Source organism: Sinocyclocheilus grahami, unplaced genomic scaffold (genome assembly GCF_001515645.1).
Source record: "Sinocyclocheilus grahami isolate Dianchi unplaced genomic scaffold, SAMN03320097.WGS_v1.1 scaffold70.1, whole genome shotgun sequence".
In the NCBI taxonomy this organism is placed as follows: domain Eukaryota; kingdom Metazoa; phylum Chordata; class Actinopteri; order Cypriniformes; family Cyprinidae; genus Sinocyclocheilus; species Sinocyclocheilus grahami.
This window is the reverse complement of record NW_015505249.1, coordinates 2665935-2683085: the sequence shown is the minus strand read 5'-3', so window position 1 is coordinate 2683085 and position 17151 is coordinate 2665935. Positions and strand designations below refer to the sequence as shown.

Below are 17151 nucleotides of genomic sequence, written 5' to 3'. Positions count from 1 at the left end.
GTGTGTGTGTGTGTGTGTGTGTGTGTGATCCAGTCATGTAAATCCTGTGATTATGCTCCTGATTTACAAATCATGTCAGCTCTTATTTTGGTTCATACGCATGAATGTCTTATGAAATGAAATCATAATCAGATTATTATACACACACACACAGAGAGATAAAAATAGAGAGAGAGAGATCTGCTGTACAGTACAAACTCTTAAGTTCCAAGTCAACATAAAAGTTCACTCTAGTTCACGCCAAAATTAAAAAAAAAAAGTCATTCACTCACCATAATGTTGTTCCAAAACAAACCTGTATGACTTTCTATCTTCTGGATTTTAATTCATTGTGCTGGTCGCTCTTTACCATGCAATTGCAAAGAATGGAGACTTTCAAGCTCCTACGGAAACCAAAACACCATATAATATCATGAACATGTTCATAAGACTTTTATGTAAAGATTTTTGAATTCACATGTCAAAAGTCATTATTGATTTATCCGATTAAAAAAAAAATCAATGAAAGGTCATGAACCAAAACAACTAGCTCAGAGACAAGTAAATCAATCAATCAATAAAATCTGCAAGTTGGGTAAAAAAAAAAATTATCTGATTTAAGTTGATTTATTTCTTGTTTTGAACATAAACTAACCTAATTTAGATTTTTTTTTTCAGAAAACAACAGTATCTTAATTCATTTTGCTTCTTGAAAAAACTCTTTGAAAATCTGAAAATGTTATTAAGACAAAAGAAAATAATAATTTAGTTGAAATTGTGGCATCACTTTTTATATGTAAACTGAAAAATCTTTGGTGTAGAAACAATTTTCAATTGCTAGTAAGTTTCACAAATAATTACTAAAGTAAAACAACGAATATGACATTTTAAAGAAGAATAACTGAATTAGTCTTTTCTTGTAATACATTGTGAATAATCTAACAGTCTTTGTTTTACAACTTTTTGCAGTATAATGTCTAAAAACATATTACTCTATGCCGATAATGGATTGTTTTTATTTAAAATTTTTAGTCAAATTACCCATTCAGCTAAGAGTGCACATTTTAAGTCATTTTTACTCAAACATCACCATTCACTAAAAATAAAGGCATGAATGAGTTGCAAATGTAAGAGCTCAGACATGTGGTGAAGGGAAGAGTAAGTCGAGCAGTGAATGAGGAAAACAGGAGTGTGGAAGGGTTTCTGTCATTTGGAGGAGGGGAGAGAGGGGTTATTGAGGGCGAGGGATGATGGGGGCGGGGGGTGAAAAATGGGTCACGCCGTTGTACACGCTAACAGAAACGCAGTGCTATGGCAACCTGAGAGCAGCAGCAGATCAGTGAAAACGTAAAACTGGAACAGAATGAGAATGAGAATGAGCTGAAGGCGTCTGGGAAAGAGCGAGCACTTCTGTCTCATCAAAATGTTTTCTGCTCATTTGTTCTGTGTTTTCTGTAAATGTACAGCCTAGTGCTTCAATGATTTTAATGCTGGTCTATTATTGTGATTTAGCAACCCTTTCCTAAATAGCTCACAAACAAACAAACACACACACACACACACACACACACACACATATATATATATATATATATATATATATATATTCATTTATTTTTCCCCAAATATATTTCAAAATATACAAAATGCCAAAACGTGTTTCAAAATGTATTTACATATATATATTCCCTACCAATATTTTTTTTTGTATATTGAAAATATATTTTAAAATATATAAATACATTCATGTCACATTTAAAGAAAATTAAAAAAAAATATTTGTTGTCCACAAAATGTGTAAATATATAGCGCATTTGAATAAATTCAACAATTCCATCCACATTTGCAAATTTGTAGGCTATTGTAAGAATGAAAATTTATTTTCTTGCCTCTGAAATACATTTTGAAATATATATTGGTATATTAAAGGGGAATTCAATATATGTTCTGTTTCAAAAACATATTTTATTGAGCTTCATATTTAAAATATATTTTGGCCAGATAAAAATATTGTTGGGGTTCTATGGAGAGTTCTTGATTAAAATAAGCTGCAAAGTAGTTGAAAATATTATGTTGAGAGTCGGTGGTCTAGCTGTGCAAGACTACATATGGATTAACATGCAGAATGACTGCAATGAAATGAGATAGTAAAGAAGCACAGGCCTGACACACAGCGAGAGCACTGAGAGATAGCGAGACAATTGTGTTTGTTAAGGCTGTGGAGGGTGTGACTGTAAAGCAGTTGTGCAGGTGTGTGTGTGTGTGTGTGTGACAGAGAGAGAGAGAGAGCAGATGATTAGACTGCAGCTGACACACTGACCCACTAACACTGCAGCTCTCACATCTATACTACAGCTGTCTCTCCCTCTCTTACACACACATATCGACACACTCCGTTTTTCTCGCTAAAGGTTCCTCCCCTCCCCCTCCATCCATCTACTCTAATTCAAACTCTATTCTAAAGAACAGTCCACACACACACACTTCACTTAGTCATGAATGAGTGGTAAGAATCTGTCTACATTAGCAGTGTTTAAAATTAATTAAATCATTTAAAAATACATTTAGTTACATAACTAGTTCAGCCCAAAAAGGACTGCCTTTGACTATATTCTTAGTCAGACCAAAAATTAAGTTCATATTGACCAAACATCTCCCATTTACTGAATAAATTACATAAAAAAACAGTGATTTTAAATTGTAATAATATTTCAAAATTTTGCCAATTTTACTGTATTTTTGGTCAAAAAAAAATGCAGCATTGGTGAGCAAAAGCGACAAAACATAAAAAATGCCAACCCCAAACTTTTGCACGTAGCGTATCTGACCTAGTCCTTCTTTATTATCTCACTGTGACTGGATGGGTCAAATTTCTCAACGTCAAGTAGATGTTATTAAGCTGCATAAACGTAAGTCGTATTTTGGGTTCACAATATGTTCTGTGTAAGTTCATGTCATTTTTTCCCTATAAAATTTCCCTGTAATTTGCAGGAATCATTTCCTTTTTTCTCTTCTGAGGAACACACAAAATCCTTTCTAGATGATTTTGTTCCAACTACATCTCCTCAGTTTCCCCGTCCACCCACCAGGCCATGGGGGTGAATTACTCAGCAGCCCCGGAGCTCATTTCCCTGTGTGAAGATCATGGTGTGCTGTATGACAGCAGGGATCTTTGGGTGGCTAACACATTCCTGACATACCGGAGGCGGGGGGTCGGGGCACTGCATGTCATCCTTACAGCGCTGGGTGGGGCATAAAAACCATGTGGCATTCCAGCACTTGTGCTGCTACAGAAATGTTCCGGGTTCAGGCCAAGTTAAGCTCTATCAACAGCGTCTGTGATACAATATTGATTAGCACAGAGAGAATTTTGTCTCCCTCGGGCAAAAAAACAAACAAACCTAAAACCGTACAATAAATCACTTACAGTAGACATTCAAATACAGGGTTTTAACCATGTAAAGCGTGATGTACAAATTGATTGATTTATTTAGTAATCATTTATTGAACCTTTAGACAAAATATATTTTTTAAAAGTTTGCTTTTGTGTTTTTTCTTGAGTATTATTTTATACATCAGGCTTTTATGGCTCATATATGATATAGCTTTTCATAATCCCATTTATCTAACAATTCACTTTTTGCAAATTAATCTTTGGACTTGTGTTAAAATTTGTGAATATCAAATTGGTTATGGCTACTATACCATCAGTTCTGAAAGATCATTTTGTGTTGAACCTTTTTCTAATTTTGAGGGATTAAGTTGGAAAATCTGTTTTAAACCTCTCTCTCTCTCATCTCTATTTTTAAAATATGTCTTTTCCAAACCCATTTTAGTTAGTTTAGGTAGCTATCAAGCACTCTGTGGTCGTGTGTTGGCGCTGACACTGGCAGTAACCCGAATTTGAGAACAAAAGGTTGCAGAGCTGCATGCAAATGATGCAGAGCGCTTCTGCTGATCTGCAAACAATGCAATGCATGCGTGAGTGTCTGTCTGTCTGTGTGTGTGAATGAATGCATGGACCATTCCTTTGGTACTTCATTAATAATCATTCCACCCATCCCCTTAATGCATATGCGCCCTTCCCCCTCCATATGCAAGAAGAGAGCTCTTTTCTTTATTAATCAACAATGCATTATTTTGCATATCTTTATGCATGTGATTTAAACACCCCAGTACTTGAACAGAGCAAGTTACCGTAACTCAAGGCTACAGTGCCCGGGTTGATACATCATCTGAATGACTAGTTGTCCGATTTTCTGAAATGCAAGAAAAAAGGTGTTTTAGAGGGAGGTGTTGTTTTAAACACCGTTCTAGGGTTGCTGGCTCCCTTTTCTTTGTTCTCTCTGCTAGTGGCTGGCTTTCTAAGCAGTGGATTATGTTTAGTAGATCAATATCGCCTCTAGTGGACGTAGTGTGTAATTACTATGCTTTTGGGTTTCTTGGTGTTGCTTCGGTCTTTAACATAATTAAATATAGCAATCCTCAGAGTCTTTTCTGCATATAAAATATACCGTTTTCTAAATGTCCTGTATTAAGCAGTAATTTATATATATTGGCTATTTTAAGGTTTAGGAACTACAGTGATGAGCAGACTGAGCTTTAAATCTCAATTCTTCTAATATTGCTGTATTGTGAGGTTTACATAATACTGGGATTTTTTTAAACTAGTGATTTTAATATTTATTTATAAACAAAAATAGAGATACATATCAATTAAAGGAATTAAAAGTAGCCTATTTGGTTTTGGATCAAAATGAGTGGTCTATGCTGTGAAAATATGGCTAACACATTGTGCTATAAACTATACTATGAAAGCAAGCATTTAATATTTACTATGACTATTAAAAACAAGCATTTACAAGCATAACCCCTTTGCTCTTCTGCTGACTGTGTGTGTGCCAACATGCATTTGGCTTATCTTCTCTCATTCTGCTTTTCTCTTCAGGAAAATGGCCATGTGAAAACCAATGGCGACGTATCCACCAAGCCAGATGGAGAAGCCGTGGCAGCAGACGGAAATGGGACCACGGAGGTTGCCAAGGAGGAGGGAGATGGCATTGAAGCCGCTCCTGCTACCGAAGGTGACGCCGCCAAATCCGATGGCGAAGCTGCAAAGGAAACCAAGAAGAAGAAGAAATTCTCACTGAAGAACTCCTTCAAATTCAAGGGCATTTCCCTGAAGAAGAACAAGAAGGGAAGCGAGGAGGCAGCAGAGCCCGCGGCCACGCCCACCGCCGAAGACAAACCCGAGGAGACCGACCAGGCTGCTACTGAAACCAAAGAGGAGGAGCCTGCTGCGGCAGAAACCAATGAGACACCGGTACCTGAGGCAGAGGCAGAGCCCAAAGCAGAGGCGGAGCCTAAAGCAGAAGAGCCCGCCCAGGAAACAGAAGCCGCGCCCACAGAGGAGACCACAAAATCTGACGAGACCCCAGCCCCTGCTGAAGAGACCACGCCCACCACAGCCTCGGACCCGGAGCCGGCTGCAGAGTGACCTCACTTCACTGTGGCAACCTAGACTGTTTATCTTTATCCTTTTTTTCTTTTTGAGATTGAAATATATAAATATATATATAAATATATGAGACTTGAGCCACAATCTTAAAGTTACAGCAATACTACAGAGAAACCAAGTTCTTTTACCACCTTTGCTGATAACAGTCTCTAGTTCACGGTTTGTCCGGTCCGGTGTCAGTGAGCTCTGTGCTGCCGCATGTCAAGAGCATTTTTTTTATTTTTTGGGAAACGGGCCAGGAATTGCTCTGTGTATGGATTGGAACGACTGATGGAATTTCCGCCTCAGCGGATGGAAGAGCGTGGCTCCCTGTTCACAGTCTTCAGTCATTTGTCTCTTTAAACTTCATCTGATCCTTGATTTTTCAGGGCTGATGAGTGAAATGACAAATTGTCCTCTTAGGAGATGGTTATGGGACGATGTAAAACTACAAATAAAAAAAATAAAATCTTTTTTATAGTGTTTAAATAGCTCTACATTCCAATTTTTTGGCCCTGAAGGGTGTCAGAAGATCTGGGCGAGTGAATAGGTTTTAGTCTTAGTCTGTTTTTAATGATGTTTTACAGTTTTAATCAGATCCAGCTACACATTTCAAAGTTTGTGACAAAGGGGAGTTAAACCACTGCTTTTATTAAATATATATTTTTGTTCTGTTAAGTCTCTGTACATACATTTTCTGACTCTTTATTTTGCTAACATTTCCAGGTGTTAATAAGATGTTGTACGATTAGGCCAAATAAATGTTTGACCGACCCCCGTGTTTGTTTGTTTTTCTATCAAATTTAGTTATTTTTTTTTGTTAGAACATTATTTAAACAATATCAAATAACTTCATCTGCACAAAGAACATCTTATATTAATATTGCATATTGTAAAAATTATGCATGTTTAGCTGACATTCAAATTCAGACAAAAAAATGATGAACTGTCTAATCTCATTGGGAATGTAAATTCACATTAAGAAACTAAAAAGCAAGGTTTTGCAGGGCAATTCATGCCATCACATCAATAAAGGCAAAGTTTACCCAAAAATGTTAAATATGTCTTAATATACTCACCCCAGTATTGTATGCATTTCTTTCTTCCGTGGAACACAAACAAAGATAAAAGGTGTTTCTCACTCTTTTTTGTTAATAAAAAACAGTTAGTGAGGTCCAACATTATTTAAAATATCTTCTCTTGTGTTCCACGGGAGCAAGTGTCACAGGTTTAAATGTAATCAATAATATGGTAATTGCAATAATTCATTACATTTATAAAACGCTTTTCTAGGCACTCAAAGCGCTTTACATTGTCAGGGTGTATCTCCTCATCCACCACCAGTATGCAGCATCCACCTGGATGATGCGACGGCAGCCATAGTGCGCCAGAACGCCCACCACACACCAGCTTATTGGTGGAGAGGAGACAGAGTGATGAAGCCAATCAGCAGATATGGGGATTGTTAGGAGGCCATGATGATCAGAGGCCAATGGGCAAATTTGGTCAGGATGCCGAGGTCACACCTCTACTCTTTTCAAAAGACATCCTGGGATTTTTAATGACCACAGAGAGTCAGGACCTCGGTTTAACGTCTCATCTGAAGGACGGTGCTTGTTGACAGTATAGTGTCCCCGTCACTATACTGGGGCATTAGGACCCACACAGACCACAGGGTTAGCACCCCTTGCTTGCCTCACTAACTCCTCTTCCAGCAACAACAACCTAGTTTGCCCAGGAGGTCTCCCATCCAGGTACTGACCAGGCTCAGCCCTGCTTAGCTTCAGTGGGTAAGCAGTCTTGGGCTACAGGGTGATATGGCTGCCGGTGTGTCTGTCCAGCAATGAAGTGTCTGTCCCATTTAAGATGCCAAAATACCTAAAAGTGTAATTTACTCACCTTCATCTCGTTTCTTTCTTCTCACCAAACTGATCACTTTGTCTAAATTGATGAATATAGTGTGCTAATGTTCTTTAACTTATATGTGATCAGCACTAAATAAAGCAGTAAATTATGTCTAAATATTTTGATCTAATCACTAAATACATTCACTAATGTGTTCTCAGTGTGTGCTGACATTCTTATGCATTTAGATACTTTTATTCATTATTATTGAATGTGATTTATCCAAGACATGTTCACTTTAACACGCAAACTGCTTTAATAAAACAGGAGCAATTTTAAATAAACAATTAAAGGTATTTTAATCATGTTAATTAATAATTATACACAATTCTTCAACCAAGTAGTACAGTTCATTAACCTAACTTGAATGCAACAAATTATATTATATTCCGCAAAGTTCAAGTAAAAATATACAGTAAGTTCACATATTATAGCACCACCCTATGGCCAGCTATCAAATAATTTGAATGATGATGATGATTGTCTATTTACTACTAAAATCTAAATCAAAAATTAAATAAAGGTGGTTAAAATATGATCCCACAGATAAAACCTGTAAATAATTAACAATTTAAAAATGTAGATACAGTATTATTTTTATTACACAGTGTATGTGTAAATTATGTTGTTGTTTGTGTGTAAATCTATTCAGGCTTAATATTAATATTTTTTAATGTACTATGCTACTGAATGACAGAACAATTTCAAAGGTACATGGCCCACTGGTTTCACAAACCCCATAATAATATATACAATCCCCCATGAATAATAGTTTGTTAAAACCATATATGTACAGGGAAGCAAAAATCAACAATAGCCTAATAAACTAAACTAATAAACTAAACATTATAACAAGGTCCTTTAGATGCACATCATCTCCAATTTTTTGTGCTGTAATACTCTGACCTTTCACTGTACTCTATGAAGGAAAGATGAGTTCCACATGCTTTTAAGTGTCATCAGGAGATAAGTGGAAACATCTCCATCTATCCATAGAGATCATCATCATCATCAGACATGTACCTGTAACCATCGTACGTCCGATCATTGCGATACCTGCAATCATATTTTTTAGGAGTAAGCATTAACATAGGAAAATAAGAAATAAGAATAAGAAATAGTTGCTAAATCAGAAGAAATGTGCATGTATGCTAACTGTTGTTTAAAAACAATGACTATACTTACTTAAAGCTGACAAATGGCTCTAAAATATGAGCCACATTCACAGAAGCTGCTGTAAAACAGCTGATATACACACAGATATATGTCCATACCATATTAAGCTTTTATTTACAACATAAAATCATTTAGTAGATGCTAAATCAAATAATAAATGCAAATATGCATGCATCATATCTGAATACACTTACGTCCTGGGCCATACTGCTTTCCCTGTTTTACAGAAATCTGAAATCAGGGGAGAAAAGTTAAACAAGCATGTTTCAGTGGGTAAAGAGTGCAAACACGAATTAAGTGATACAATTATGTATAATCTGCGTCTCTTTGAGTTCCTACGTTTTTTTCTTCCATTTTTGTATACATTTTCTTTTACAGCTTTTTCCCCTTATGAATCTTAGAATCTTCAAAGTACGCTGTTTTGACTTACTGTGGACAAATAAACAACCACCAAATAACGTCTCAGTTACGTACGTAACCCTTGTTCACTGAATGGAGGGAACGGAGATGTTATGTCGAATGACATATGGGGTCTCACTTGGGAGCCCAATCATCTCTGAGTTTAAGAGAAAACGCCAATGAGAATTGGCTAGTGGATTTTGCATGCTGAGCCACTCCCTGTGCACACGAGTATATAAGGCGACAGCGTGCATCCCCTCATTAGATTTTTGCTTCGGAGCCGAGCGGTTTATGTATAATACATTTCCACAAAGCACGTCATCCTACCGAGACGTTCCCTATCTGGACACTACGAGTTATGTCAAATGACAAAAGGGGTCTATGGAAAATGCCACAACCTGGAACAACTGCCAGAAGAGACTGACAGAGCGGATCTGTCAAGGGAAGACACAGGTTTACCGAGAGGGAAACCTTATCATGGAAGAAAACATATATGGGATTACCCGTAGGTAATCAAGACATATGGACACCTAGCCCAGTACAGGGGCTGACCGGGACTCCGGGCATGCTAACACCAGTACTGGGCCTGGCGTCAGACTGCTCCACCAAGTCTGACTGCCGGGGGCACTGGAGGATGCTCGACCAGAGTTTGCCAAACGGGGAACTTTACTGGGAGAAGAAAGGTGGTCGAATCCCCATGTGAGGGGGAATGGCGCAGTAAGCATGACACTGAGCCAGATCTTCCTGACAATTACCAGTTACCCAACACATGGGAAGAAACCGGCTCTACACTAAGGTTGTAAAACCTCGCGAAGCTGTTAGGTGTCGCCCAGCCCCCAGCTTGACAGATGTCTGCCAGAGAGGCGCCAGCACCCAGTTGGAGGTAACGCTCTGAGTGGAGTGGGCTCTCACCCTGAGGGGGCACGACTCGCCTTGGGATTGGTACGCCAAGGCGATGGCATCCACTATCCAGTGGGCCAACCTCTGCTTGGAGACAGCCTTCCCTTTCTGCTGACCTCCAAAGCAGACAAGGAGCAGCTCAGAGCTTCTGAAGCTCTGGGTGCAGTCCACGTATATGTGTAATGCTCTTACGGGACAAAGCAACGCCAAGGCTGGATCTGCCTCCTCCGGGGGCAGCGCTTGCAGGTTCACCACCTGATCTCGGAAGGGTGTGGTGGGAACCTTGGGCACGTATCCAGGCCAGGATCTCAGGACAACGTGAGAGTAGGCCAGCCCGAACACAAGGCAGTCTTCACTTACCGAAAACACTTGGAGGTCCCCGATCCTCTTGATGGAAGTGAGCGCAATCAGGAACGCTGTCTTGAGAGACAGGAACTTCAGCTCAACTGAATCAAGCGGCTGAAAGGGACCCTTCTGAAGTCCAGCCAGGACAACAGAGAGATCCCAGGAGGGTATCAGGAGTGTCCTAGGAGGATTCAACCTTCTGGCACCCCTCAGGAACCTAACGATCAGGACATGCTTCCCCAGGGACCGGCCGTCCACTGCATTGTGATGTGCTGTGATAGCAGCAACATACACTTTCAAGGTGGAGGGTGACAGCCTACACTCCACGCTTTCTTGCAGGAAAGAAAGCACGACTCCAATCGAGCATCTCCGGGTGTCTTCTCGGTGAGAAGAACACTAATTCGTGAACAGACTCCACTTCAAAGCATAGGCCTGCCTCGTAGAAGGAGCTCTAGCCTGAGTGATAGTGCCTACCACCGCTGGTGGCAGATCACTTAGGTCTGCCGCCTCCTGTCCAGAAGCCACACGTGGAGGTTCCAGAGATCTGGATACGGGTGCCATATGGTGCCCAGCCCCTGTGAAAGGAGGTCCTTCCTCAGGGGGATGAGCCAGGAAGGGGCTGTCATGAGGAGCATGACTTCCGAAAACCAGGTCCGGGTGGGCCAGAAAAGCACAACCAACAGGACCTGTTCCTCGTCCTCCCTGACCTTGCACGGTGTCTGTGCAGGCAGGCTCACTGGGGAAAACGCATACTTGTGTACAGCCCGAGGCCAGCTGTGTGCCCATGCATCCGTGCACAGGGGGGCCTGGGTCAGGGAGTAGTACAACTGGCAGTGGGAGGACTTTTGGGAAGCAAAAAGGTCCACCTGAGCTTCTCCCAATCGACTCCAGATCAGCTGGACCGTCTGGGGATGGAGTCCCCATTCTCCGGGGAAAGTAAGCTGTCGTGAGAGTACGTCGGGTGCACAATTGAACTCCCCCGGAATGTGGACAGCGCGCAGGTACTTGAGCCACGTCTGACTCCAGAGGAGGAGATGGCAGGCGAGTTGACATGCGACATGATCGTAGACCACCCTGTCGGTTGATGTACCAGCAGCCTTGTCCAGCAGCAGATGACTTGTCCAGCAGCAGCGGCCGGAACTGCCGCAAGTCTGGCTAGATGCACTGCCAGCAACTCCAGACAGTTGATGTGCCAAAGCAGTCGAGGACCTGTCCAGAACCCTGAAGCTGCCTGCCCATTGCACGTAGCACCCCAGCCCGTATTAGAGGCATCTGTTGTGATGAAATGCCGGGACACTTGTTCTAAGGGCACCCCGGCCCATAGAAAAGCAAGGTCCAACCAGGGGCTGAATAGGCGGCGACACATCGGTGTGATGGTGACACGATGCGTACCGTGGCGCCATGCACATCTCGGGACTCGGGAGTGTAACCAGTGCTGAAGTGGTCTCATATGAAGCAATCTGAGTGGCGTGACTGTGGCTGCGGATACCATATGCCCCAGGAGCCTCTGAAAATGTTTCACTGACTGGGCACATTCGTTGGTGAGACATGCCGTCATACTCAACGAGTCTAACTACCGAGATAAGAGATTCTCTGCACAGGGGAGAGCTTGCTCTTCTCTCGGTTGACCTGAAGCCCCAACTGACTGAGGTGCTGAAGCACCAAGTCCCTGTGATTGCACAACTCCTCTTGCGACCGGGCCATGATGAGCCAGATGTCGAGATAGTTGAGGATCCTGATGCCCACTTCCCATAGTGGAGCAACAGCATCCTCCGCGACTTTCGTGAAGACACGGGGGACAGGGAGAGCCCGAAGGGGAGGACCTTGTATTGGCTCGATTGCATCCTTCGCCAACAGGACAGCAATCTCCTCATGCAAGACAGAGGTGTCACCGAAAGCCACGAAGTCTCAAGAACGCCACTGAACTTGGGAGGTCACCTGGCGAACTGAATCGCTTAGTCGAGTCGCACCATTCGAATGAGCCAGCAGGACGGGTTGGGCAACGCAAGCCACACTCCTAAACTCTGTACAAGTGGCACCAAAGGGACAGTCAACGTACCCACAGTGGTGCAGCGATGGGGAGTTGTGCTGGGTGGCCCAGAAGGCATCACATTCTGAGTCATCACAACAAAATTCCCTGTGTCCCCAGAGGGACTGGCCAGAGAAGCGTTCCGCGAGCCTTGCAACCTGGAGGAAAAGGAAACTGTTCTTTCTCTGACAATGTGGTTACAGCGGAACAAAAAGAAAAGCAAACAAAAGCTTCTCCGCCCAGCCCTCCTCCAGGGGAAGGAGCGGCGCTGTCCTCGCCACCTCCTGAAGAGTAGTCACCCACATCTTCGGGTTGCCCATGTCAGGGCCGCTTCGTCGACTTCTTGGAGGACTTAATGGCTGGATGCAACACGGGGGGGCGCAACTTTCCTGTGTGGGGCTCGATGCGCTGGCCTCGACGATGTCTCAGCGAGGGGTGGAGCCAGTGTGGAGGACGCAGGAGGGCATCCACGGCGACGAGCAGGCTGAGACACGGCCCTCGACAGAACAGTGGCAGCTGGAAGATCACGTCGGGGCAAGATGTGCTGTATGTCCTCAGTCTGCTGTTGTACTGCCGAGAACTGCTGGGCACAGCCCTCGACAGTGTCGCCACACAGGCCAGCCTGAGAGATGGGAGCGTCAAGAAAGTGCACTTTGTCAACGTATCTCATCTCGACCAGGCTGAGCCAGAGATAGCGCTCCTGGACCACCAGAGTGGACATTGCCTTTCCGAGTGACCGCGTCGTGACTTCCAAGTCAGTTGCCGTGCTCAGCTCCTGCATCAACCTCGGGTCAGTACTACCCTTGTGCATTTGTTAAGGCCTTGGCTTGGTGAACTCTCAGGATCGCCATGGCATGCAGGGCAGAGGCAGCTTGGCCCACAGCACTGTATGCTTTGGCAGCGAGAGCCGGCAAAACAACTTACAGGCTTTGGATGGGAGACGTGGACTATTCCTCCAAGTGGCGGCATTTTGCGGGCACTGGTGTACCGCAATCACTCTCTCCTCCTGGGGAATGTCGACGTACCCCCTAGCCGCCCCGCCATCGAGGGTAGTGAGGATGGAGGAAGGAGACGAGCGGCTTCTGGCCATAAAAAGGGGATGTCCACGACTACGTCACTTCCTCATGCACCTCTGGGAAGAAAGGAACCAGAGCAGAACATGGTTGTGAGCCGCGCTGTACACCGAGAAACCAATCGTTCAGCTGCGAGCACTCAGGGCTGGGCAGTGTATTCACCTCCAACCTGATGCTCACAGATGTCCGGGCAAGCACAGTCATCAACTCTGGGTCCGATTCAGCAGTGGCGACAACACCTGAGGGGGGCAGCTCCACCGAATCTTCATCCACAGAGGTCAATAGCCCATCCCCCGATGCTGCAATCGACATCTGATCCTGCTGCGGCACACCAAATGAAATGCTGGGACCACCATAAGACAGCCCAGCAGAATCACTCAGCAACCGCACAGGACAAGCGCTGCGGAAGGAGTGAGAGGTCCATGGGGCGTGGCCCGGCCGAGACACTCTCACTGTCACTGTCACCCTCAAATCTCCCAGAGCACTAGCCGGCGGTCCTCTGCTTGTGGCAGAGAAACCGGGACGGGTAGTGACAGAGGGGTCTGCTCGTTTCCCTTTAAGAATGGAGAGACGCGATCGCAGCGTTGCCATCCATGATCGCTTCTTCAGCGCGCTGAATGCCCAGACACTGGAAGACAATGCTTGTGGCCATTGTCAGAGGACAGGAAAAGACCGCATCCAGAGACACAGACAAAACGGCGTCTTTAAGAAGACGCAAATCGTCCGTGATTTGCTCTTTTAGGAAATCTGCACTTTTAGTTGAAGCGCGCAAGGGAATCGTTAAAAGGGACACCACTGTTTGCGCCGTACCGCCAACCAGAACAGCTTCCTGACGCACAGCAGATTAATGACTTTGTGGAGTATAACAGCTTTTCATACAACCACTCGGCTCCGAAGCAAAAATCGAATGAGTGGATGTACGCTGTCACCTTATATACCCATGTGCACGGGGAGTGGCTCAGCATGCAAAATCCACAAGCCAATTCTCATTGGCTTTTTCTCTTAAACTCAGAGATGATTGGGCTCCCAAGTGAGACCCCATATGTCGTTCAACATAACTCGTAGTGACCGACAGATAGGGAACCACTGATTACACTTAAGCAACAACACAGCAAAATGTAAATAAAAAAATAAAAAAACATTCCAAGGCAGAGCATATATTTATAATTAAAATTGTTCAGTCATTCAAAATGCATATGCTTACCCAATGTCGGAGTTCTTATATCCGATTGACGGCGCTCTGAAGATGGAAGTATAAAATGATAAACAGAGTTAAACAATGAGTAACAGAGTTTAAAAAGCAACCACCAAACAACCACTGATAACACTTCAGCAACAACATAGCAAAATGTAAAAAAAAAACACACGAATTCCAAGGCAGAACATATATTCATAATTAAAATTGTTCAGTGGTTCGAAATGCATATGCTTACCCAAAGACCGAGTTCTTGTCTCCGATTGATGGCGCTCTGAAGATGTAAGTATAAAATGATTAACAGAGTTAAACTGAATGAGTAACAAAAAGCAACCACCAAACAACCACTGACAAAATGTAAAAAAAAAAAAAACACAAATTCCAAGGCAGAGCATATTTTCATAATCAAAATTGTGCAGTGGTTCGAAATGCATATGCTTACCCGATGACCGAGTTCTTATTTCTGATTGATGGCGCTCTAAAGATGGAAGTATAAAATGAGTAACAGAGTTAAACTGAATGAGTAACAGAGTTTAAAAAGCAACTACCAAATGACCACTTATTACACTTCAGCAGCATAGCAAAATGTAAAACACACACACGCAGATTTCCAAGGCAGAGCATATATTCATAATCAAAATTGTTCAGTGGTTCGAAATGCATATGCTTACCCGATGACCGATTTGTTATATAAAATGGATGGCCCTCTGAAGATGGAAGCATAAAATGAGTAGCAGAGTTAAACAGAATGAATAACAGAATTTAAAAACTGATTGATGGTATTTCTAAATGTGTGTTTGCTTCTATTTTCTGATTAAAAAAAATAAAATCTTACCAATTTCCCTGCGGTTTGCTATTCTACTCGGAACGGGAACTCTTTTTAACCTCAAAAAATCACCAACTATGAATTTAGACACAAAATAATCATATACATTATATAAGAATTCACAGAAAAATAAATATCACATGAGACAGATACATTCAAAATAAAAATATTTGAGGAACAGTGGAGATGAACACAGTCTTTATAATAAGTCTTTATAATAGACACATTAATACCATCATTTTCCGAGCCAGTGACCCTCAACAATGTCTCTTTAAGGAGTATTTTCACTCAGCAGCCATATTCGTTATGCCCCTGGGGCTTGGGCAGATACTGATACAGATGTTAGTCACTGAAATACAGTTCCTGTTTGTGTTAAGGGAGAAATCAGGAGTAATATCAGAAAACAACATTACCCTATTCCTATGCTCAAATCAAAATTTCAATAGAAACAAGGTTATTAACATTATTTTTCAGGCTATAATCTTTAAGGTCACTAGAGAAAATAAAAGTTATTTAGAAATTCAAGAGAAAACTACCACTAGACCAATATGCAATGTATATTGAGCATTGCAATTTCTCATAATACTACAGGACAGTCTCTGCCTTTGCAGTCTCTGCCAACGTTGTGGTGAAATTAGTTGCTAATGGGCACTCTACCTCAAATTGTTCCATTTTATAAATGTTGAGACAACATATAGAAATTTAAATGTTTGGTCACTTGGTACATTATGAAAAGCTGAATGGTTAATGTTGATTCACCTTTCTTTGATTTACTGCCCATGTGCTCTTCACATATTTGATCCAGTTGGCCTTTCAATTCTGAGAGAGACTTGTTTTGTAAGAGTCAACAGTCATCGAATAATTTTAGGGAACCATTCTAGGCGTATGAATGTAATTCCGAACAGGAAGGGTAATTCTATATTAGAAAAAAAGCATCTTAAACAACAATCAAAATAAATAAATAAATAAACTTTGGCAGCATTTCATAAATATATTTTCTCTGTATTGCTTTCTGTAACCTGGAAGAAATTAATGTGATCCTCTTTGTGCAGAAGTGGCTCCAATGTATCTTTATCCTTCTGCAGATTTCTGATCTCGTGCTCCAGTGTCTGTATATGATTCTCAACTTCTTGTACTTCCTTCTCTTGAGCACTGATCTTCTCTCTCATCTCAGCTTGTCTTTTCTGAATGGAGCTGATGAGCTCATCAAATACCCTCTCACTGTGCTTCACCGCTGCCTGTGTGAGCAATGTCAGGACAAACAAAAAGCACTTAATAAGCATAGTTAGCATGGCCTTGTTTACCACTGTTGGTTGATTCTGCATTGACACCATCTAGTTGCATCTTGATGGACATTCAAATATTTAAGCTATTCTTATGATGAAAACATGACATACAATCCTGAAAGCATTCCTAAAGTTATGTATCACAGCCAGTTATACATGTGAAATGGTGAAATGTTCACTGAGTTTTGCTGTAGGAAAGTCAATCCCATAACTGCGCTTCCAAGCCTCTTACATTTTACATGCCTTTCACATAACTGAATCGAATCCTAAAAGCTGAGATTATTTATGAAAATCAAAATAATAATAATGATAAAAGTGAATATCTCTGATTTTCAAGTTAATAATAAATGTTGTTGTTGTGCTTTAAGTCTGTATTTGCACAAGTTGATGTTAAACACTAGTTCCCCAAACATGTGCTATCATGCCGTTATTATTATTTTAATGTCTAACTGTTAATTTGTTAGCCAGTTTAAGATTACTTTGACTCACTACAAAAGGTTTCCTGGAATATGGTCCTGGAGGGCCACTGCACTGCTCCAAC

General features: G+C 41.9%; 1 protein-coding gene and 1 pseudogene across 1 annotated transcript in view; one reads left to right on the top strand and one right to left on the bottom strand.

Moving 5' to 3' along the window:
• The window catches only part of LOC107585455 (MARCKS-related protein-like), a 26171-nt gene extending 19921 nt beyond the window's left edge, over window positions 1-6250 (top strand). Inside the window, exon 5 of the mRNA XM_016272474.1 lies at window positions 4924-6250. Within this exon, the coding sequence (XP_016127960.1) occupies window positions 4924-5476 (553 nt within the window). The 3' untranslated portion in view covers window positions 5477-6250. The remainder of the gene's footprint in view (window positions 1-4923) is intronic.
• A 1809-nt stretch (window positions 6251-8059) lies between these two features.
• The window catches only part of LOC107585472 (E3 ubiquitin/ISG15 ligase TRIM25-like), a 20030-nt pseudogene continuing 10938 nt past the window's right edge, over window positions 8060-17151 (bottom strand).